Source organism: Labeo rohita, chromosome 20 (genome assembly GCF_022985175.1).
Source record: "Labeo rohita strain BAU-BD-2019 chromosome 20, IGBB_LRoh.1.0, whole genome shotgun sequence".
Lineage (NCBI taxonomy): Eukaryota > Metazoa > Chordata > Actinopteri > Cypriniformes > Cyprinidae > Labeo > Labeo rohita.
Window position 1 is genome coordinate 231,157 of NC_066888.1, and position 25,449 is coordinate 256,605.

General features: G+C 38.4%; 1 protein-coding gene across 14 annotated transcripts in view; it reads right to left on the reverse strand.

Moving 5' to 3' along the window:
* Nucleotides 1-25,449, reverse strand: part of ptprk (protein tyrosine phosphatase receptor type K) — a 180,090-nt gene that overhangs the window by 48,056 nt on the left and 106,585 nt on the right. For all 14 annotated transcript variants that reach the window (XM_051138279.1, XM_051138280.1, XM_051138283.1 and 11 more), the window contains one exon: nt 610-912. In XM_051138279.1, coding sequence (XP_050994236.1) covers nt 610-912 — 303 coding nt within the window. The remainder of the gene's footprint in view (nt 1-609; nt 913-25,449) is intronic.

The following is a 25,449-nucleotide window of genomic DNA, read 5'->3' on the forward strand; positions in this document are numbered from 1 at the left end:
CACTACATGCAAACCTTTGTTTTTTCATGCACAGTTCAATTTTGAGCTATTTTGCTTCCATAACTTGGGATCGACAACCGCATTTATTGCGAGTTTCGAAATACAATTTACAATAGTCTCAAATACCATCTGTAAGAACGCGCAACGAAAATCATATTCATATTCTATTCATGACTATTAATCTATTGGATTCATGATATTAGTCAAAACGTTTACCCTATTCACCTGTAGGGTCTTTTGAGCCTGTGTCTGAATGACAACAACAATGTGTCTAAAACATTTGAATTCTCCACTGTAATGTGATCTTGTGCATAACACAGGACAGTTATTGGACATAGAGTTAATTTTCAAGAATAATGCAGAGAAACGCTCAGAAACCGATGACGCAGGCCTGTACTTTCCAGCTAGTCAAAACTTTGGATTTCCACCATATATTAATAACTTTGGTTTTCAAACCAGAAGAATGAACAATAGAACAGTTTTATTCATTTTTATTCAATAAAATGCTAAAATGTATTCATTTAAATTTTTAAGTATTTGAATGATTAATATTGTTGTGGTCAAAAAAGGGTTGGGAAGTGTCTGCTATACTGATGTGAATGCTCATACCATCCTCCTCCGTCTGGATCACGGTCTCGTCGCTCTCTTTGCGTCCCTCCGGGTTGGTGAGGATCATCTTCAGGCTGACATTGGTGTTGGGCGGCAGGTTGCCCACCACGTGTCGGGGGGCTTTGGGGTCCATCTCCAGGCAGTCGGCCTTGCTCTGGTTGGGGGTTTTGTGGTAGTGGTAGCAGATGGTGACGTTGAAGGTGTGGCAGCGAGTGATGTTGTAGCCCAGCGACTCCCAGTCCACGGCGATGAAGCGTGCCTGCGTCTCTGCGATCTTTAGATTCTTGGGTGTCCGCATGGGTTCTGAGAGAGAAGACGAGAGACGGGTTACACTAGCAGACACGGTTCACACTCAGCAGGGCTCGTATGCTGAAACACCTTCACATATCAGGAGGAGAACTAAATGTACTTTGGTGATTCACAAATACAGCTCATTGTTACAATGCAATTCAGAAGTTGTCACCCTCCTGGAGGCAAAATAAAAGTGTGATGACATGTTACAGACCCATTCATTTATTTCGATTTGTTCCACAATTGCTTGCAAAATCAGCTCATCTCACTCCGCATTTTTGTTATGACTTCTATGTTTTTCCTTCTGCATCTGAGAGATCTGAGTTCTGGACAATTCATGACATTTTATGCCGACATCATACAGGTCAATAAGTTTTACTGTCACCCAAACCATTAAAAACAATATATTACAGATCTTATAAATGATTTATTCATGTTCATGTGTAATTATTTCACCTTTCAGTTTTGAACTCACAATGGTAATTCAGAATTTCATGTCTAGATCTTCCAGTGAAACTGGTGTCGCTTGCAGGATTTCTCCAATCATTTATTTCACCCTTTCTTGCCATCCACTGCAGTCTCATACTCTCATAATCTCAGCTACACGTCACGATACTTAAGTTTCATAGCAACTTTAAAATTCTGAAAAATGACAGATCATTTCATCACTTTTTAATGACAGGATTCATAGAGATGCCTTGTTTAGTTTCAATCTCTGCTTGAAAAGCCACATAGACAAACAACAAGAGTAAATGCTGCAAACCCACACAAACTGCAGCATTTGGTTTTAAATTTCTCTTATTGATGTTTAAATTAAAAAAAGGTTGAAGTGAAAAGCGAGAGCGAACTGGTACGAGCGGCGCGAGAGAGAGACGGGAAGTGTTGTGAAAGCAAATGAGGCACCTGTGGACCAGATAAAGGCTCCTTCATACACACACACACAGATGCAGACATTTGAGGCATCTCTAAACTAGCCAATACATCAGTGAGAGAGAGGCTTCTTATAACGCCTCCCCATAATGCATCAGTGCAGCACTCCGAGATGGCTTGTAATTACTGTAACTGAGTGATTCACCTGTGCCAAACAGTTCATCAGTGTCATTACTGCACAAACACACACACTGCATCATGCAACAGCATGCAACGCACATACAGCCGTCTACTCTCTGGGACGAAACAGAGTTTTTCCATGCTGATGGCTGGTTATGAGATGTAGATGTAGATGGTTGGTTATGATTGTATGTCCAGTACGCTTTGACCCTAACGTTAATCTTTGACTTAACCTTAACTCTATCTAAACTGTAACCTTCGTGTACAGCCATAAATCAGCAAACCTCTCAATAAAGTCTAGCCTCTGCTCAAACCGGGTCTATTCCAAGCCTTATGTAACCTCTGACCTGAGAGTCAGGCAGGACTGAGCTGAGGTGTGTGGGGTCAGTGACCAGATGTTAAACACTCAATCTAGTATTGAGCTGTTGCTACACATGGAAACACACACACATCAATGCAAGAGCCCTCTAAAGCTTTTTACAGTCACAGTAACAACATATTTTCGTGCAGTTTGCTTAAAATGTCTTACACATTAAACCAGATGTGCTATTATTCAGATAATATGAATCGTTGGTTTGAATCGTTCAGAGTATGATCTATAACATGCATGAATTTTCATTTCATGCCCACTTTAAGAGATCCAGTACTACAAAATGTTGCTACAAAAAGTATTGTTTTTAGAGAAAAGGTTTGGGTTAAACAACAGACAGACAAGGATCATCAGAAGCCCAACACAACATCACTACACTTACTACATGACTATTTGGCAAATCAATAAACAACACAAAATCAAACACTGATAGGCCTGTATATTAATATATTTTTGTTAATATTCAGATATGCATATAATTATTTTATAAAATTGTATATATTGCACAAGGATAAAACAGCATGGCGTGATACAACAGATGCAGAAAATCAGCTGAAACGGTCAATTACGTTGTAAAGTTTACCAGTAACTATACACACATTTTGGATCACAGAATGCCATCACAGTTAACTGTTCTAGAAAGCCGTGTAAACGCCAGTGGCAGGTGAGAGAACATGATGCAAGAAAAGCAAACTCTGGGGAAAAACAGAAGCAGAAACCCAGATCAGTGGGTGACATGTGAACTGAGCCACGCTGAGGGCAGAAGACTAAATGAAACAGAGAAAGGAAGTACACACTCTCAGTACATGCAGCGCGGCCTGGGTGGCAGAGGGTTACACACAAACACACACACACACAGCTCAGGAGGCCCTTTCCATGTAGTCTAATTAAAACGAGACGCTCTGAATACAGATGAGGAACTTGTTAACACAGAACAGTGATTGGCTGTTTGCTCTGAGCTTATTAATAACAAAGCCTTTCTCATCATCCCTCTGGGTGACACTTTCTCTGACTCATGATTGTCATGAATCTTCACGAAAGCAAAGAAAACAAGATTTTTGGCCTGATATTAGAAAGAGAGCAAAAGCGGTTTCTTTTCTGTCATTGTAGCAGGTGGATTGTCAGGTTGAGGAAAACTTGTATCATTAGGCAGATTTAGTGTCAATGTCCAATAGATGCGTTTCTACATTTAAAAAACAAACAAACAAATAAACACAGGAGTTCTAAGACAAGCTTTCAAAGCTTCAGCTTCCTTTCATTTGATACTCTCACTCAAAGCACAAAACAGCCAATCAAATCACTGCGCTGAGAAACCCTGTTGTAATCTGCCATCAAACTAACTGAACTGTCTGTGACATAAAGGGATCTAGAATATGGAAATGCAGAATAAGACATTAATATGTGCTTTGTAAGTACTAATGACAGGTCGATATGCTATTAATGTGCCGTCGTGAGGTCAGTTAAAACATATTTCAGTAACTGCACACTATGAATCATTAGTTAAGTATCATTAAACAGTCAATTCATCCAACATTAATAGGCATTAATAAACAGTTTATAAATACAATTATAAATGTTTTGTTTCTGAGCATATCTATAATGTTTAATAACTGTATTTTCATACTTCATTAATGATCAATTTATCATTTCAACAATTACATTACTTAATACTTGTCAGTGGTTCATAAGATCATTTAGAAAGTGTAAGTAAATGATTAATAAACTATTTAAATGTACATTTATAAACCTTATTATTTAGACACAGGCTAATAGTTGCTCGGTGTGTTAATAAATGCTTTATAAACACATATTCCTGCTGTAATTCATGATTAAGTCAGGTAGTTATAAAACATTTAGTAGTTGCCAGCCATCTGTTTTTGTGAGCTCATCTAAAGTGAGGAATATTTATACATTGTAAAGCATTTACAAAGGAGATTTAAAGGCTCATTTATCTTCCAAACAGAAAAGTTAAACAAACACAACACAGAGGAATACAGAACACAGAAATATTTTTTCAAGATGGAAAAAATGAAACTGCACAACTGTACACTCGATAAAAAATGTCATATAAACCTCTGCAGTTTCACAGAAAAAAATAAAGGTAACACTTCATTTTGATAGTCCACTTTAGACATTCTACTAACAGTAAGTAACTTTGCAACTGCATGTCAACAAGTCATTAAAGTATTAGTAGACTGTCTGCTTAATATCTTCTAACAGGCTTCTAAGCTTTGCAAGTATATGTCAACTTATTCTACTAACCCTAAACCTAACCTAACAGTCTGTTTTGAGAGTTAGTAAACATGTAGTTGCAAATTAATGAGAATTAGATGACATGTAGTTGCAAAGTTTCTTACAGTTAGTAGAATGTCTAAAGTGGACTATCAGAATAAAGTGTAACCAAAATAAAATAAAATAAAATAAAATAAATATATTCAAGTGTACAGTTTTTTGCATGAGTTCTGTATCTTTCTGTGTTGTGTTAGTTTATTTTTTTTTCTGTTAGGAAAATAACTGAGCCTTTAAATCTCCTTTGTAATAGATATGCTTAAAAAATAAGAACAATGCATTTACAGCTGTATTTATAAACTGCTTACTAATGACTATTAATGGTGGGACAATGCTTTATAAAGGATAAACTGACTATTTACTAATGCTTACCTAATCATAGCGTGCAGTTATTATAAAGTGTTACCGTTTTTTCTGATATTAATAGACTTGCTGAAGTATTGTTGAAGATGCCAGATTTGTAACTACGCTTTGACAGCCGTAGCTGCAGTGAATTTAGAAAAGCAATTTATTTATACAGTCCAACAGCTTCTGTTACTCGCACGCTAAAAAGTCTGGAATTTCATTTGATTTTATTTTATGTTAGGCTTTTGGCATTTCGAATGTGAGAAAGAGACAGGCAGCCGGACAGAAAAGTCTCCCCAAGGTTTTTTTGGTAATTTGGAGCTCTGCCACCGGTGACCCTGCAGGATGACAAAACATTTGTCAGGACTTACTTACGACCGGCCCCTCATTGCCACCGTGACAGAGCGGCGGGAGAACCGCTGGCGGAGCGGCCCCGGAGGTCAGACGCAATAGAGGAAGAGGCCGACGGGAGACACCTGTTGACCTCTCCATTCTCCCCTCACACATCTAATAACAGCTCTCCACAGTAATATTCAACCCTCGTCCTCTCATTCTCTCCACGTTACAGCTGTACGCCGCTCGCCTCCGTCTCAGCCAACACGCTTATTCAGAAATAATTGATGAAAACAGAATCAAAGAGAGAGGAGGAACACGACTGAAGAAAGCTAAATGTAATAAAGCTAAAGACACGTCTCCAGGGCCAATTCAGCTCAAAACATGTCATTACGGAAGTGTCAGTCATCGCAGGGAGGGTTTGCTCGGCCTGATGTATCGCATCCTTCTCTGCTGAATCACAGACAAAAACGACGAATGCAATCACACAGTTTCCAAACAGCGCTCATTAAAACACACTCATTATTCTCCAATCTTCTGCTAATTCTGATCCCCCCCTCCCGGACTGCTCTGCCACTCTTTTCTGATGATTAAATGTATGTATCTACAGCTGTGATTGTATTAGACGAAGACAAACACTCCCCAATCGATCGGCCACTCGCACAAGCACCAATCCTGATGTTTATTCTATTAAATGAGATTTTTTCATCAGGATTACAGCAGCCGTACACTGTACATACAGAATCCTAATAAAGCAATAAAGCAGGAGAGGCTGCAGCGGGCGGTTTGACCCGAGTCTGATGTCACGCTAAGAGCCATTTTATTTCATGGATTTGCTTCATTATTTGTGCTGTAAATTTCACCCCACAGTGTTTTAGATGTAAAAGGAGTCTTGTGGTAATGTCTACTATAAAATACTAAAAATGAAAGGTGCTTCATTTCATTTGATTATTTTCACTTTTATTTGGAACATGATGGACACAAACCAAACGATCTGCCGTTTTGTGTACTTCTCATTTTAACCATTAATCATGATTGATATAGATTTGATCCAATGTTTTGTATCTCAGAATGTGGCTGCAAATGCAATTCAGATACTAAGTCACAAGTTTTATAAAACAGTGTAATAAGATTCGACCAGCTGGACAATACAAGAAAAGATGTTAAATCCTCTATTGTTTCATACAGAATTGTTCTATAGTCTATACAGTATTGAATGCAATTACATTCACAGAAGTAACTGTAATTAAAGGAGAAGTCCACTTCCAGGACAACAATTTACACATAATATACTCAACCCTTTGTCATCCAAGATGTTCATGTCTTTCTTTCTTCAGCCATAAAGAAATTGTGTTTTTTGAGGAAAACATTTCAGCATTTTTCTCCATATAATTTACAACAATTTATATACTTTTTAATGTCAAACGCTCATCTTGTCTTACTCTGCCTGGACTGTGTTTTTCCGGTTCATTAAAGTTAGAGTATGTCGAAAAATCTGAGATTGTTTGAAGCTGCATTTAAACTGCATTTTGGAAGTTCAATCTCTGGGCACCATATCAGTCCATTATGTGGAGAAAAATCCTGAAATGTTTAACTCAAAAAACATAATTTCTTTATGGCTGAAGAAAAAAAGACATGAACATCTTGGATGACAAGGGGGTGAGTACATTATATGTAAATTTTTGTTCTGGAAGTGGACTTCTCCTTTAAATTACAAAAGAAAAGTGATCCCTTACTTTATGTTTTCACATGTAAAGTAATTAAATTTTAATTACTTTAATTATTTACCTAGTAATGCATTACACCCACCACTGATGTCAACAACTAAATTAGCCATGCTCCTCTTCTTGTTATGTGTACTCAACAGCCAATCTGTGATTTGCAGCACATTCACATGCTAAAAAAGCCTTAAAACGGAGAAGAAACCATCTCACGACTCTTAGAAACTCTCGATGGCGATCATACGATTGTGGATCTCTTAAACAGGAGGGGGCGGGACAACGCGACCGTCGTCGTGGAGATAAGGAGATGTCACTCACTGTCGAGTAAAACCCACGAGAGAGGAAATTTATATGCATCCAATTCACACCCACGACCCGTGATCAATTCAGCCTGGCTGGAAAAAGCGTGAATTTAAGTGGCGAGCTGAAGGCTGATAGATCCCTGACATCCTCCATCAGTTTAAATGTCAAGCAAGCAATAAAACGTAGTGGTGAACAGCAATGAATTGCTCTGATTTGGCACGGCCCATCAAACCCAGAACCACACACACACTCTCGCACACACAGATAACATTTTTCCTGCCAACAATTACCAGCCTCCCTTTTCCTGTCTCTCTGAGCCGGGATCAATACGAGTGGAGAGCTGCATTAAGTTGCTAGATTAAAGCATTACTCCTCTGTAATAAAGCTTTATTGATCAGCCACTCCATGATCAAATCCGAACACACTTCCCTCAGACACATCCACACCTCACACCGCCCGCGTCAGCCGGGATTTCTTCGCTCCACAACAAGCGCCACTGTCTCAAAATCACACTTCCTCTCTGTCCTACACACTCGAAGAATAGTCTGAGTGAAAATAGCAAGCTGTGTTAATACGAAGGAATTTTCTGTACTGATTTTTCACAGGTGTTTTCCCCATATTTTGAATTACGCATTGTGTTTTAGGGTTAACAGAAATGTCTGTAATTTTAAAAGTCCTGGCAGAGAATGACTAGTGCCTTTTGCGTTTTTTCTTGTATTATACCTGCTTCACATTAGTCATAAATTGATAATTATTCAACGGAGACTTGAAAACAGGGTCTAAAACATTTTGGTGACTCGAGAAAACTGGCTATGAAACTCATTGTACATAATTTCATCATAAAAAAAAATAAAAATAAAATGGGGTAATGCAAATTTAATTATTTCTGATTGTGCTAAAGTGGAACCACTGCAGGCATACTTTGGGTACACTTTAAATATCTTACATTTAAAGACAATATTATTTAAAGGTCATACATTCCTCATCAATAGTGATATTAAAACATATTTTAGGCTTAGTATTAGGAAATGTGCATTGTGCACAAGTAGTACTCCAAAAACAGTGTAATTACAATTTTTACATGAGTAAGTCTTGAGCGATATGTTAGTAAATATGTTAATAGACTTGAACTATTCTAATTTTAGGTCCTGTTTGGAAACGACTCAGAACTCCCAACATTTGTGACAAATATTTTATCTTTCACTTAGGAACAAAAAATCTGTTTGTAAAGTATAGTGCTGAATGTTATGCATAAATGAGAGCTATGAGCTGGAACACAACAATTCAGAGCATATATTTATCTGTCCTGCTGTAGATAAAAAGAAATAGTATTGTTTTACTGGTCACGCTGTGTGTTTGTTGTGAAGACAATGCAATACAAAGTCTATTGCTTTGTTTTATGCAGCGGTGGTCAGTCTGTCTTTCCAATTACATTCCATTCAGTCTGCAAACTCACATTATTTCTGTGTCACACTGTAGATTCATGCACTGCATGTTTACCAGAGTTCTTCTCTACCTAGTGTACACTACGAAAACTCTTGCCTCCAACCAACAAACCCAGCACGGAGTGACATTTCAAGACAGCAAAGAGCAAAGCCATTGATTTCATTAGCAAGCGTTATTGTTTCCCATGAGGCAGTGCTTTGTGCCATTTCACAATGCATCAGTGTCTGTGGATACACACACACACACATTTACATAGAGGCTGTGGCTGTAAGGCGGTCCGTCTCCAGCCTCAGTCCAGCAGCACAGATCAATGGTAATCTCATTCACAATGACTTCTCAATGGCACAGCTACCTGATGAATAGACTCATCGATTTGCTGTTGTTCTGCCACTTCACGCAGGTGAAAACACATCAGCTCTTTTTGAATTAGTCTGTATGGGAGGAAAATGATTCCCAACGTGGAGTGGAGCGGCGGCACAGACGTCTCTTCTGTGCTGCTTTAAGCTGAGGTGTGTCCAAAGTGAAAATCTGAAGACACATTTTCTGAAAGTGAGAGTGGTGTTTGTCTACATTAACCTCACTGCTGCAACAGTAGGGTGTTGGGATTTTGTCATCCACTAAGCGAGAATATTAAATCTAATCACTTAGTAAGTAACATATTATATCAGTCGTAAGTTTATTCACAATCAGTGATGCTTCTGTTAAGGCTGTTTAAAACTGTAACTCCATCTTTTCAAACAAGACTAATTTCTTTAGAAAATGGCAGCAATAAACCACAAAAGCCACATGATACAGTGTTTTCTGCATATTTACCACTGTTCTTGTTGATTTGGTGTGTTGCCCAACAGAAAGCTGCTTGATTTGAAACTGACGACTGTGTCAGCTGAGCTTTATACATTTTTACATTTTAGCTTTCACTGAAATTTTGCATGCATGACTGCACCTTATACATAGCTCACAAAAGTAATTTAACAAAAGACAGAATGTTAAATAATAATTCTGTGTGATAAGAAGGGTTATAAAAGATCTGAAATAAAATAAAATATAAAAAACAAACTAACAAACTTTTAACTATATTTTTGGCTACTTTTTTTTTCAGATTTGGCAACATTTCTCATTTTAATTTGGTGCACTAAAATAACTACAACTGAAATAAAATTTAATATAAAAACTATATATACATTCAATGCCATTCAAAAGTTTGGGATCAGTACATTTTTTTCATGTTTTTTTAAAGTAGTTTCTTCTGCTCACCAAGGCTGCATTTATTTGATCAAAAATACAGAAAAATGTTGTGAAATACTATTAAATTTTAAAATAAGATTTCTATTTGATTATACTTTAAGATATAATCTGTGATCAGAACAGGATTTTCAGCATCATGACTTCAGTCTTCAGTGTCACATGATCCTTCAGAAATCATTCTAATAGGTTGATTTATGATTTATGAAACTTGTTTTTAAACACTCTTGGTATTAATAACAATAATGATCTGAAATAAAACTCAGGATTTTTTTTTTTTTAATTTGTGGTTTGGCAACACCCAGCAGATCAATAATCAAAAATCACTGTGCACTCCAGAATTGTGCAGATGTGACCCTTTCCTCTTCCTTACTAATAATATCATCACGTCTGCTCTCTCTGTTGACTTTGTTCATAAAAACAAGAAGAAGAAGAAGAAAGCGGCAGCAGATGAGGAGAACAGTGTTTGCGTGTGATCCTGCAGTCATTTAGCATTCAGCTCTTCACCGGCTGTCGAGCGACAGAGTGATACTTCACTTCCTTCAGCAGCATCTGAAGATGGCTTTAACCCACCAAACACGTCCTCCGACTACTTCAGACTAAACGAGCGGCGATGAGCGAGAGCGCCTGTGTATAAACGAGAGCTTTACAGGGGCGACACTTGATCACAAAGGCAATTTATCCTCGAGTCCACATAATGGAGCAATGAAAGAGAAAAGTGAAAGAGAGAGAGAGACCAGAGTAATAGGAGGCATTTCATTTAATTGCAGTAAATTGGAGGGTCAGGGAATGTGAATGTAATTTTGAAGGGCTGTTTATCGGACCGGCGGATCTTAGAGCCGACCGTCGAGCAGATATTGAAAAGCTCTCCCGCTAGAAAAGGAAGACGAGAGATGGATGGCTTTCCTCAAACAGAGCCATTCAAAACGGACTCGTTCAATGGCCTATTTGATCCCTCCTTATTCGTTTCATCGACGCGTTTGCTCCAACATATTTGGCCAACACAAAGACTGTCTGCCCACATACTTCCCATAATGCCATTACTCAGGGAGCCGCACATGTCCAGCACAGTGTAATCACGGGTAAAGATCCAATACTGGTTAGCTTTAATTATGCTTTTACACCACAAGTGAGACTCCCTGTGGGCAGGAGGAAATAGAAAACGGCCGAGAGAGAGGTCTGTAATGGGCTGCGCTTCATAAATTTCAAGACAATCAATGCAGCAGTCTGCTAATGGCGCGTACATTAGCTAAGAAACAAACACGCGCACACACGGAGCAGAAGCACACCTATCTGACAGTGTGCACTCCTTAAAATATGACACTATCAGCTCTTTATTATCAACCCCAATTTGGCCTCTAAACAGCAGTTGTTTATGGTAGATCGACAGACACGGCTCGTGTTTGGACTGTAAACTCTGACCAACGAGAATTATCGCTCTGTTTCACTCGTCATGGGCAGTTTATTGTTGCTGCAAACTGAATTCTGCTTCCTAACAAATGTTATGAGCTTGAATTAACAAAGAGACCAGTGTGCTGTAGGGCTGGACTGATCAATTAATTGACTTTAATCAGTTTTCATTCTAATGAATCAAAATTGATTCTTAAATCCCAAGATCGAAATTGGTCTAATCTTGAATAAAACTTCATTAAACATTATTTGTACCCAATAAATCATGATAAGCTTTGTTACTTTTGACGTGAAACAAAGCTTTTAAATTCTGTCAATTTTACTGTAAAACACAAACAATAAATGCCGTTCTGATTCTCTTTGACATGACAGCTCACTGTAGTTTGAACAACATGTGAAGCTATCATCTCTTCATCTTTAGTACTGGTTACAGCAGCAAATAAACATGAATGAACATCAGAAGAAACAGGACAACTAAATCAAGTCTCATGTAATCACTCAGTGTAATCAATCAGTGCTTCAACCACAAAAAAGTAAATAAAACAATGCAAACAATGTCATGTAATGTCACGTTTACCTCAGAAGAGACATTACAACTCATTAGTGTTATATTAATTATATTTTTATTTAATCGGTTGTCTTCATTTTAGTTTTTTATGACAGCCCCTACTTAAATGTTTATATTACAAAAAACTAATTGGAGAAGAAACAATTATATCATTAAAAAGTTACTGTAAAGTTAACTTGTGTGTAATTTAAATGTTTATATACAAATCAGCTATTCATAGTTGACGGGTTTAGTTGAGAGAGATTGTTTTCCTTGAGAACAAATGATATATAACCAAATTAAACAATGCTGACTTAAACTAAATCAAATTGCAAGCTTGTGAATAAAAAATAAATTTCCAATGATGAAAATGGTGTCAATACTCAGTCCTAGTGTGCTGGTTAGCTGGACAGAGGTATCTGCTAGCACTCCCATTCATCTAAATGGCAGTTGCTTGGCTGACACAGGACCCCAGGGTGTTTGTGATTTGAAGCTTGCACTCATTGACACTCGGTTCTGCAGCCAGGGAGTTTTGAGCCAATCTGAGCTGCTTTAAAGATTACGAGCTCGAAGATTTTTTTATATATAAAAATCTCACAGGGGCAATCTGGACCAAAGTGACCAGCCAAACCTTGACCTGTTGATGGAGCCGTGGCTTAGCGCTTACGCCGCCTTCTCTTCCAATTCTGAAAGGCTGGATTTTGAACTTGCAGCTTTGAAAAGTGCATTAGAACGGCACTCGATGTTGATCTCACTGCCCTTTTCTCCCCCTCATCTCCTGTACTGTCAATGGAAGTGGCAAAAAGGACAAAAATCTTGTTTTCTGCGTGAGACCATGTGAAGCATAAAGAAGAATCATCATCTCAGACTCACGCTGACTTCTGGAAAACAGCAGAACACGTGAGGAACGAGACTGATCTCACCTGATAACCTTTTAACATCACAGCCGTTCTGCGTAAATCACTCTCCACAACGAGCTTAACGCAGCTTTTATCATCAGCCTTGACACTGACACCGTATCAAAGAAAAACTCACTTTTTTCTGTACAGATACTGCATTTGGCAGAAATGCACACAAAGTTACCTCCACCAGCACTCATCCTCTCAGCTCCCGGTTGATGGCGGCTGAATCGGCATGTAAACACCTGTAAAGAGCCCAAACGAGGCTGACTCGAGGGATGAATACATAACGAACCCTCACCATCTGCTAATTACTGGAGTCCAATCAATTCATCAGCTCCTCTTACCGAGCAGAAGCCTGCGTCTGTTCATTACGCTGCAGTGTCCGTTCTGCCTGCGGGTCACCCAGAGGAGAGAACCATCACATCTCCATCACATCGCCACTCATTCCCCAAATCATAAACCAGGTAAATAACAGAACCGATAGAGACTTTTGCCGAAACCACCTGCTTCTCTGATGCGTCCCCTGAGAAAAGACCCCATTCATTTCACATCAGAGGAGATCTCAACAACATCTCACACTGTGCTCAGAAAAACTCTTCCAAGAGTGATCTTAACTGCGCTTACTAAATGTCAACTATGGATTTGTTTCTTTTCATTCATATACACTTAGTCATTTAGCAGATGCTTTTATCCAACACTACTTACAAATGAGGACAATAGAAGCAATCGAACCAACAAAAGAGCAACAACATGTAAGTGCTGTGACAAGTCCCGGTTAGTCTTACGCAGTAAATGTATCAAGCTTTTTAGGGGTTCAAGCGTGTAGCACTGAAATCCTATTGTAATCATTAGAATGGCCAAGGATCACCAATCTCCACGTAAAACTGATCTTGCAGACCAAACCGTAAGTAGTATAGACTTGAAACTTGGAGGAATGGTAGTACTCACACTGCCAACAACGTCACCAAGGCTCACCCCAATTGGCTTGACGAGGGCGCTACAGTGATCAAACATACGAAATTGCTTATAGCTCCTAAACAGTCAGTCGCAGGCTCAAGTGTATTATGTCGTTGGAACATAAGACAAAAATGCATGCCTCGGATTCGATCGTGAGTCTGGCGGAGTTTTCAGGTATTTTGGATTTTTTGAAAGAGCTACCTTTACGATCTAGTCCTAGGTTGCCACACTATTGGAACCAAACCAGTGCAGAAGATTCTCTAGAGAGTGAATATCAACAAAAAGTTCAAATTTTGATTCACCGTCACAAAGTGACATCAAAAGTAGCAGGGCCACTTTTGGTAAAAGTCCTGTAACTCCTGAACGGAATATGCCAAAGTCATAACTCCTATGTAAGAGCTCAATCTGAGGTCACAAGACAAAAATCATGGAGCTTGGCCACATGGTGCCGCTATAAGGGAAAAAACATAAAAATGACCTATCAACATGAAAATTGCTATGCACGGTCTTGGTCCAAGGTGCCACAAGTGTCTATAAGGAATTTAGCGTAGCTGGAGGCCGATCGGAACGGAACCTAGTGGGCCTGTTTGACTCACGGCCCCAAAGGTCTGTAAAAAATTATCAAATTGGCGCGTTTTTTGCACATGCACGAGATATGCAAATCATGTGACAGAACTCCTCATTCTGGACAACTTTGCCTCTAGAACCACTGCTGTCAATCAAATTGTTTGTTAAATGATTGAGAAGATGTACAAAAAAAAAAATTTTTTTTGCAAACTAGTCCTAGGTTTTTCGCTCAGTCTGGAAAAAAACACTGCAGTACAATTCTGTGGACACTCTTGGTCAATAATTACCAAAAATATGTTGAAATTTACCCTTTGGGAAATAACAGTTGTTTAGAAAGGGGGCTATCCAAATTTACCCAAAATCCTATTAAGCCTAAAGGTAAACTCAAAGCTTCACGAAACTTGGTAAGCATATGCGACAAGTGATTCTAAACAAGCATGCAAAGTTTTAAGGAGATCGGACCACAGCTGGTGCTATAACAGTCACAAATGTAAAAAAAAAACAAAAACAAACAAACAAAAAAAACAACAACATATTTATATGGCAAATTACCTGTATTTGCAAAACTTGCTTTTTTTCCAATCATTAATTTAGGTGGTTAAAGGCTTGCTAAACAATATGTAATGTCTTGTGCCATATTTGCTTAAATGCCTTAAACTCGAAGTCCAGTAATTGCTGCTTGTACCATGATATCTCAGTTATGCTTTTGTGTATTTGAACTCACGACACAGCATTGAACAATGGCATATGGTATCAACCCTGGTGTGACTTGTCTTGAATATGTACAAACATAGATGTGAGCGCTAAAGCAGATTAGAAGATTTTCACTGAATAACATCTTAAATTTCAGTCGGTTCCCTTTTAGATTATAGCACATAAGTCATATGGACATTTTCTGTTTTGCCAAGTTTATGATTTTGGCAGCCTGACAGTCACAGGTCATTATGAAAGAGAGCAGCATGGACATTCTGCTGAACATCTTTGGAACAACATAAAGGAAGACAGAATTGAAAGTTTCTGGTCAATTATTCTTCCAAGTCCTCCGAAGTATAAAAGAGGAACATTTGAGCGCTAACATTTTAACTTCAGGAGGGGGGTACAGGAGACTCTCAGCGCCACACTTTAAAATCCTAATAAAACCCCACTTCCTGCTGCATATCGTTTCACTGCGAGAGTCTCTGCGGCTTCCCTCCATCTGTCTGTCTCTCGTCTGCGGGACTATTAGAGTGTGAAGAGCTGGATTAGTTTAAGCTTTTTCCATCATCATATGTTTTCTACTGTCAGGCCTCAAATCTCCCTCCCGCTAGGAAGCACAGAGGGCCCTTATGTGTTCCTAGGCAACCAGGGACAGCCCATAATCTTTGTTTTGACAAATAAACAAGGGAAAGAGTGAGATTATGCCGCACGGGGTGATGGGAGGTTTGTGAGCAGTCCTTGTGCTGTGCCGTCTCATCTTCTTCATCTTGCTTCTGCCACCTGTCTCACACACGCGGCCCTGCGCCGCCAGCACTGGGATTGCTTGATAGTTGACACATAACCTGTCTGTGAACTTATTATTTCAACATCAAGACTGGATTAAACTGCCCACATGTTTGGAAAAAAAGGTATAAGAGTTGTCACTGGGGCAATATCCTCTCAAAAAGTAGCAGTATGTACCATTTAAGTACTAATTTGCACCTTTGAGGTACCAATATGCACACTCTAGGGTTAAATAAAGCACAAAAGTGTGCATTTTGAAAAGTTACCACCCCAGTGATGACTTCTATGCCTTTTTGTCTGAGAGTGAAGTTCAAAATGCAATTAAAATCGACTCTGTTTACTGTCTGTGGTCTTTTTGTGCTTGATATATTGGTACATTTTATTCTAAAGGAAAAAAGTTGCTTTCATAATATTTTTGTTTATTAAACTGAACAACTTTCTTCAACTCTCAAACGACTCTTCAGGCCGTGTGGGCAGAAGTTAAATGAGTTACGAATGCAACTGCCAGAATGCCTGAAGAAGATGCCAGAATGACCAGCATGCACTCCAGTTCTACATATTTCTTTTCAGATATATTTAATTGTAACTTGGCAAACATAATACTTTGTTATCATTCTAAATGAGTGTGTTGCAATATCATAATGATTTTTATACTGGCAACAGAAAAAAATATGTTTATATGGGTGGTATGTTTATCCTTTTGATTTGATTACAGATGTAGTGTGTAGTTTCTGTACCAAATGTAACTGCAAAAATAATGTGTTCAAAAAATGTTTCCTCGCTTATCTTCCATTGGTCAGTCAATCAGACAGTCCCGACCCAATCTTACCCCATTGGTTGAGTCAACCTGAAAATGTCTTACTTACCACACAGTATTGCATCATCTACTAAACATCCACACTTCAGCTTTAAACTAAATGTTATGAATGAAAGTTCATTAATCCTGCTGACTGATTTACCCAGATTACCATTTCAGACTGATTACAATGGCCCCGTTTGTTTCAGTTCACTCAACGCCGTTGATTTAAACATTACAACCGCACAATCTACAGACATTAAATATTCAATCCAGTGCTTTAGCTGAGAGGAAGAGGAGGAAATTCAAAAGATCCAGCGTTCTTTCAAGGTGTGAGAGTGCATCACACACACACACGCACAAGCAGGCCTCAGTGCATCCCACACTTGATTATGTTTCACCTTTTATCCTCCTCTGACAAGCGCTAATAAATCACTTCTTCAGTCGCGGCGGACATGAGAGAGCGAGGGAGGGGGAGAAAAGATAATCATAAAAAAACAAGCGCGTCGCCTTCCACTGTCTCTCCCTGAGGGAGCGGATAGAAAGAAAAGAGAAACGAAAAAAAAAAAAACTAATTCACACTATTCCCATGGGGAAAATGAAACAGTGAGCGTGTCACAGCAGCATCATATCAATTACCCATAAAGCAACGGGGCAATCTCGCAGCCCCCCTTAACGATCAACACCACATCAAAATTTTCAATTAAGCGAATCGTGTAGTGCCTTCCATACCTCTTTCTGAACATGTGCATTACTTCCTGCATCGCTTTTAGCTTCTGAGTTGGGTGCAATTGAAAACACTTTTCCCGATGCGTGCACTGCACACACACACACACACACACAGTGTCACACAACCTCTCCAGAGAGCTCTATTACTATCAGAGGAAAGTGAAGCAGGGGCAACAGATGGAGATATTGTTCAGACAGAGAATGATAAATTCATTACATAATGTATCGCCCATCTATGCGCTGTCTCATCTGGCCACTGTTTGCATATTGCTTGATTAATTTTCTGCAGCACTTTCAATAGAGTCACCAAAAACGGTGTGTTTGTGTGTCTGAGAGCGTCGGCGAGCAAAAGCACTTGTGTTTTTGCCATTATTGTTACATTATGGACCACATTACCATATAAACTCAATAGCTGTGCTGCACAACCTAGAGAGCGGGCCAACCAGACGCCATAGTAAGGCAGAACATGACTCTGAAACTAGGAATGTCAATGCATTCAGATAAATGGACTGCCGTTCAAAAGCTTGAAATAATTAAGATGCTTGAAAATATTTTTTTGCTGCATTCCAATTCGCCTACTTATACTATGCCCTAAAAGTGTTAAGAAAAAATACATCTGAGAGTGTAGCAGAGTAGTAGGCAAGCTTTGGTACATACTACTTCGCCATAGTTGCGTTTTTAATGGACGCTCTGTTGCTTAATTACATGCACCCTGTAGCTGTTTAAACTGCCCTGTCAATCATCTTGTCAGTCAGTATAATCCACATTTCATTTATAATTTGATTCCTACCGTATTAAAGAGAAATAAAGAGGCACTTTTGATCTACCAGTCGCGGATCTTTTATGCTGAGCACTCTGCTCATGTGCTTGCATAATAGGGGTGTAATGATACATGTATTCATACCGAACCGCCACGGTACGTGCATCTCGGTTCGGTGCATGAGGCCTTACAACGAATACAGGCAATACATCTTTAATCCAGAAGGGGATTAAATGCTGATTTGATAACCGCAAGCAGAAGAACAGCGAATGCCAGGAGTTGCGCACTTGAAAACAAAGAACACTAGACAGTGACCATGTGCTGATTCTGAACGCGTCTCTCACTGACAAAGGAGTATAACGTTACATTAAAGGCTTGCTGTTTGCGAAATGGAGCTTTGTGCTCTAATAGGATGTCGCTTTCTACCATTTGAGTTTACTTTTTGTCACAAAACTGAACTGAAACTCAGCAAATATAGGCTACGTTACGTGTTGCACTGTTTTTTGCCCTTGTCTAACAGTTAACTAAATTAAATGCCAAATATTTATTCCTTGTATGTATATATGTACTGCAGATTTTATAGCCTATATATATTATAATTTGATATAATATTTAGTGTTTTCACATGTAGGTGGAAAAAAAAATGTAATCTGTACTACTGTCTGTTTAAAATAAATGAAAAGAAATCTAGCATAGTAGTTTTTTTTTCTGTTGTACCAAAATCGTATCGAACCGTGACCCCCGAACCGTGACTTCTGTGTACCGTTACACCCCTACCGCATAATGACGTATTTAAAAGTTAATGACCAAACGTATCATTATAAAAGTTACAGTCTTGCTGCAGAAGATATATAATGTGGATAACATTAAATACATATTTTTCCATCAGGTTAGATATGATTATTTATCACTTAAACATCTTTCTCTACTTGTCCGTCGTTCGCATATATTCGTCATATTAGTATTTTATTTTTAGGACTTTTTATGCGTGTTTGTAGTTCTAATCGAATCCTCATCCACCACCCAATGTGTTGTGTATTAGCTGTTAGAGTGTGCATCAATCTGCACAAATTCTAACCAGAAGTAGTAGACCATCTGAGAATCTTTAGCATACTTCTATAAACATACTACGATTTAGGCAATATTATTTCTAATTTTAAATACTATTTAGGATAGTATGCGAATTGGGGCGCAGCATTTGTTTTTTTGGAAAGAAGTCTCTTCTGCTCACCAAGACTGCATTTAATCAATCAAAAACACAGAAAAAACAGTAATACTGTAAAATATTATTACAATTTAAAAGAACTGTTTTCTACGTGAATATATTGTAAAACGTAATTTATTCCTGTGATCAAAGCTGAATTTTCGGCATCATTACTCCAGTCTTCAGTGTCACATGATCCTTCAGAAATCATTATTCTGGGAGCATAATTGTATTTCATAATAATAATAATAATAATAATGACAACAATGAAGAACATTTTTCAGTAGCATTATAGTAGCTCAGCTGTTTTTTTCAGTGCATTCACATTCAAATAATCCTTGTACAGATGCCTGCGATACATCCTACAATATTCATTACAAAAAAGTCAAATGCTGCTGTTCAACAGTATGTTTTTGTTGAATTGTTGAGTTTAATTCCCTAGTTTTATTAATTTATCTGCTCAACTCTATCAGTGCGATCCTCAGTTTTTGTGCGTGTGTGTGAGATAAACACTTTAGAAACTAGAAACTAATGTGATAATATATTTAAAAAGATACTGTTGCTCCCGTCTTACATAGTTTGACTACTGCCTACAGCTAACAAGTTCAGTGTAGTTACAGTAGCTACTTTTTATTAGTAGCTTGTAGTGTGTTTTCAAAATAAGTCTCGTCTTGTGGAATGGGATGTCAGCAGGCGAGGTGTATCCGCTTGGAGATGTTAGAAGTCTTAGCATAATGAGGAGCTTTAAAGGCCGGAAGCTCTTGTTCATGCACTAGTGCACTCATGGTGATCCGCGTGGAGTGGGAGGAAATGAACTACACTGCACTCGTGCACTGCTACACACACTTACACTGAGGTAACGCTGTACTTTAACCATTGTACGTGCCATCTGGACTGTTACATACAAAGCAATTCCTTGAACATACAACACAATTCACACCATTGACAAACTTCACAGAATATAGTAAGTAGGCCTACTAGAGCAGCCAATTTCATATAAAAAATACTGCATGTCTCATACACTGTGTGCAGAATTATTAGGCATGTTGATATTCTGGTCATATTTTTTTTCCAAACACATTTTACCAATTCCAAACCACATCAGTCTTAATAACTACTGTTAATTTTGTGTTTAATCATTTATATGTGATATATAATTGTCCGTGAAGGCTGGAAGTGAAAAACTCCTTATATTCAGGTGTGCAGAATTATTAGGCATGTTTTCGTTTGCAGCTAAAATGAGCCAAAAAAGAGATTTAACCCAGACTGAAAAGTCCAAATTATTAAATGCCCATGAGAAGAATGCAATACTAATGCATTACAAGAATTTGCAAAGTTAAGGCTTGACCATTGGACAGTGAAATGCTTGTTGAGTCTGCATGGTCAGAAAAAACAGGTGGAGAAGAAAAGATGCATGTTAACTGCAAAAGAATCAGGAATTAAGGTGAAGAATTAGGTGTGACACCATCAGGAACCGTTTCCAGTTCTCCAGCGCCACCATTTTCCAGAACTGCAACCTACCTGGAGTCTTCAGAAGTACAATGTGTCAGGTTCTCAGAGACTTTGCTTGGTAAAAAATCCTAAAAAATGCCCCTGACTTAATAAGAATAACAAGCTGACGTCTTGTGAAATACATGAAGACAGTTTTTTTATATGCTTTAGAGACAGATAAGTTGAGAGTGACTCTTGAAGGACAAGCATCACATCCTCTTGTACCTCTGATTCAAGAATTTATCTTCTAAAATCTGGCAGTAAGTTTTGGGAGTTCATGTTTATTCCACTGATGTGGAATTGGTAAAATGTGTTTGGAAAAAAAATATGAACAGAATATCAACATGCCTAATAATTCTGCACACAGTGTACAGACACACTTAATAATGGATTAATCTCTAAAATGAGCATGCCACATTAAAGAGCATTGGGATACAAATAATGTTACGATGTTATAACACAGAAAGCATAGATTGATGGATACTGTCACCCCAGCCCTGAAGTTATCATATATTCTGATTTTCTGTCATTCTGTCATCTCAAGATGACTTACAAGAAATAAAACGGAGAACAGATCATAAGGCATGAACTCTGTGGGCTTCTGTATGTGAACTTCAGATCTCTGTACTGTTCAAGCATGCTGGCATTTTCATGAATTAATCACTGCTGTGTACGTCTGCACAAGATTCTGACAGCTTCAGTTCTGCACTGAAAATCAATGTACATTCAGACGGACTCCAGTACAAACGCTGTCCATTCGCCAAGAAATCCCTCACTGTTCCCCACGTATTTTTTTGCGGCTGCCTTCAGTGAGGATTTTTCCCCCGTGGCCGTGTGTGCGACACCGCTTACAGCAACATTGATCAGGGCAGAGTGAACTTCTGAAGCAGTAAGAATGGCATGTGCAGTAGATTACCTTTCCTCTGACGGGGTAATATTTGGTCACAGGGCTCTTTCTTCACGTCATGTTTTATTCATAGGGTTGGGGACCGGCTGTTGGTGGAGGCTGGGGTGGACTTCTGTAATATATTGGGGTTTTATTGTGCAGGGAGATTGAAAATGTTGAATTCAGATTCGGCATGTGGAAATAGGCCGTGGTTTATGTGTTTTTTTTTTGCCTGAGGAAGTCCACTGTAGAAGCGTGAGACGAGAGAGAGCGACGGAAGGCAGATGAAAGGCCAGTAAAAGGTAAAACGGACCTCGTACCTGCACTCCAGCAGCATGTTCATCCAATTGGCTTTTTTGAAATTCAAATGAGGGCTGTTGAGGACCTGATAAGCACGTAGAGTCAACACACACCTTAACCACTACACTCGCACAGGATTATGGGTAATAAGGGCAGGGAATAAATATCATTATACGTGCACAAACTCACCTCTGCATGCCGAGGTGAAGTGAGTAAAACACAGGGGACAAGAGCACATGAAGGGGGTGATTTAAAGGGACAGGTCGATCAGAAATCAAAGACATACAAGCAAAAAAGGAGAACATTGTAAGACACTTCAAGCTGTTCTTTTCCGTACAATGCAAGTGTGTAATGAATATCAAAATGCAACACTACATGCAACATTTCTGTCAATCCAAATGAATCCAATCCCATTTCAGATACTGAAAGTTCTGTTTATATGAACCCTAACTGTTGCAATCTGATCCAAATGCTAATTTTTGGACAGAGAAACCCCTAGTAAAAAAGCAATAGATTTAAAATGCATTCATTTTACTAAGTATATTTCAGGTCTATTAACATATGAACTGACATATTGATTCAGACTTTTTACTGATATAAAAATTGTAATTAAACTTTATTTTGGAGTACTACTTGTGCACAATGCACATTTTAAGCCTAAAATATGTTTTAATGTCACCACTGATGAGGACTGTATGATCTTTAAATAATATCGCTTTTAAAGGCTAAATATTTAAAGTGTACCTAAAGTATACTTGCAAAAGTTCCACTTTAGCACAATCAAATATACCTCATATATCTTTAGTTGGACTTCAGTGCACAATTAAAGTGCTTTAAGTATGCCAAATGTACAATTGCAGGGTACTTTTTTATTAAGTACATACTATGTGAATGTATTTCTAGTATACTAAGCATGAAATAAATGTATTTTAAATACATTATAGTATATTTATTTTTCACTAGGGACTACAGTAATGTCACAGTGAACATGACTGCCATATTTGCCTTGATGACATACCTAAAAAAAAAACAGCCACAAACCAGTTCATAAGGCATGAATAAACATAAACCACTGCTTTCAATGGGATCTGAATTTCATTGGGAAAAAAAGAATGTTTGTCGCTGGAATCTTGTTGCGTTTGTTGTTTTTGCTGCTTTGTTTTCATTTTCTGGGTGGAAAAAAATGTTCCCTTTAAGATGATTTGAAAATATGGTAGCACTGATCCATTAGGCCAACACTTTTGTTCAATAAATGGCCTACCAGAGCGTGTTTCTATGACAACTTTTTCCCCATATGAAGCCATTAAAAGACCTATAAACACCTACAATATGTTAAGAGTGGAGAAAATCATCTGAATGCTCAAAAGACACAAGCACCATTAACATTAATACCCAGCGCCAGCAAAGCGTGGCAAAGAGCTCAAATAAAATACAGCGTGTGGCAGGAGAGGAAGTAATTTCCATTTAAATAACGTTCTCTGGACATAAACTGATAATCTCCAGGCTTTATGATGTTTGTCTGCTGGATCTGCAGACCTGCGCTCTTTATGAGATAGGCTTGGACACAGAATATTGAGTAAATACACAAACAGAACCTGCACTCCTACGGTAAAGCAGCAAGCCGAGGTCTAAAGCGCTAGAAACTAGGACATGGGAGTTTCAGACAAACACACAAACGCACGTCTAATGAGAGAAGGGAAACAAATGAGTATGTGGGGAAACTCAGCGATTTTATTCCCCTCCACCACACACACACACTCAAGGAATCTGATCAATGTCTTCGAGACCTAATCAATCGTCTTAAACCGCAGGCTAATGGGCTTAATGACCTCTTAAAATCTTCTATGGATTGAATGTTAAAATTAAGGTTATTACAGTTGCCTTAAAAGACTGTACAAGTGCAAATCATCTCCCGGAAATCGTTAGTGGACAAAGCGCCACACGGAAGCTGCTGGGGTGAAAATCTAGCAGTCAGGTTTATTTAGTCAAGCGCTTGCACAAACACACTCCACATAGATTGATGAACAGAATGGAGTGCACGTGTAACAGAAACAAGTAATGATTTCTCTCATATTGGTGAGCTGGCAATGCGCTAAATACAAGTAATTCAGGAGAGAAACACATAATATTCTGATAATAACACACCATCATATTACTTCAGCTTACTCACCTGAATAGCACTTTTTTTCTCTTTTACATCTGAGAAGTTGTAATTCCCTAACAAATGATCCTTTCTGAGGCTCAATAACACTTTTGGTTCTACCAACAGTTTTAGGCTACTAGTGAAACCCAAAAGTGTACTCAGTGATCTAATTCCTAAGAAGGATCCGGACATTGCTACTTTCTACCATTAAGACACACAAGGAGAGCTTAGGTGGTTGTTAGGATTTTTAGGAAATAGCAGCTTTGCATCTATTAAATATTACGCAAACACTGTCTGACAACATGGTCTCCGACTGAGAAAAGATTCTGCTTAAATAAGAAATGCAGAGGCATGCTGCACAAGGCATGTTTATTGTACTTACCCAGAAGGCTTTCACCTTGACGGACGATGACAATTAGCGATTGGATTCATCCAATCTCACATTCTGCCACATAGGCAGAAAAAAGGAGAAGCCGATGTTTCCTGAAATGGCCGATGTTCATTTGTGATGTAGCTTAATTGAAAATTGGCCTGCTAAATCGAGCATGGCGTGCGTGTGGGCCTTCGGAGAGTCTGCGTTCAGCACAATCAGCACTATAACCGCACACACTCATTTAGTTCATGATAATTACAGCACCTTTTCTCTCTCGCTACAGCACAACCTTAAACCTACACACTGTGCTCAAAGTCAAAGAGTAGAAAACATGCAGCCTGGACATAAACAAACACACACAAAGCCATGGAAAACCAAGGATTTTATTTCCTTTCACTATACTACATGTGATGTATTTTTGAAAACTCAAAGTGTTCTGCAATAACATACATATTTCAAGGACCGAGTTATGAGAATTACACGATGGTTTTGATGTACCATCACACCCTGAGCGGTTAAAGATCTGTCCACATTAATTAATGGACATCATGCATTAAAGGATTAAACTAATAGACTTATAATTTCATTTAGAATCATGAAAATGTTTCTTTAGGCATGGGTCCTTTAATTTATTTTTATTTGGCATACTTTAATGTATTACTTTTATACTTTTATATTAGTTGATTGCAAAAAAACACTTAGTCACTGGCCTAAAGAGCCAATTCACTGCCTGTGCCGCAATCTGATTTCCATGAAATGTAATCTTAATTGAAATTTGGCTTCAAACTTGGTCACTCCATTGAAACTGCTTTCGTTGCTTTAGCCACAGGACTCAAGTAAGCCAGAGAGAGAATCCTCACACAAGTCCATGCTAATTTTTTTCCAGGTCAGCGCTTTTCTGGTTTA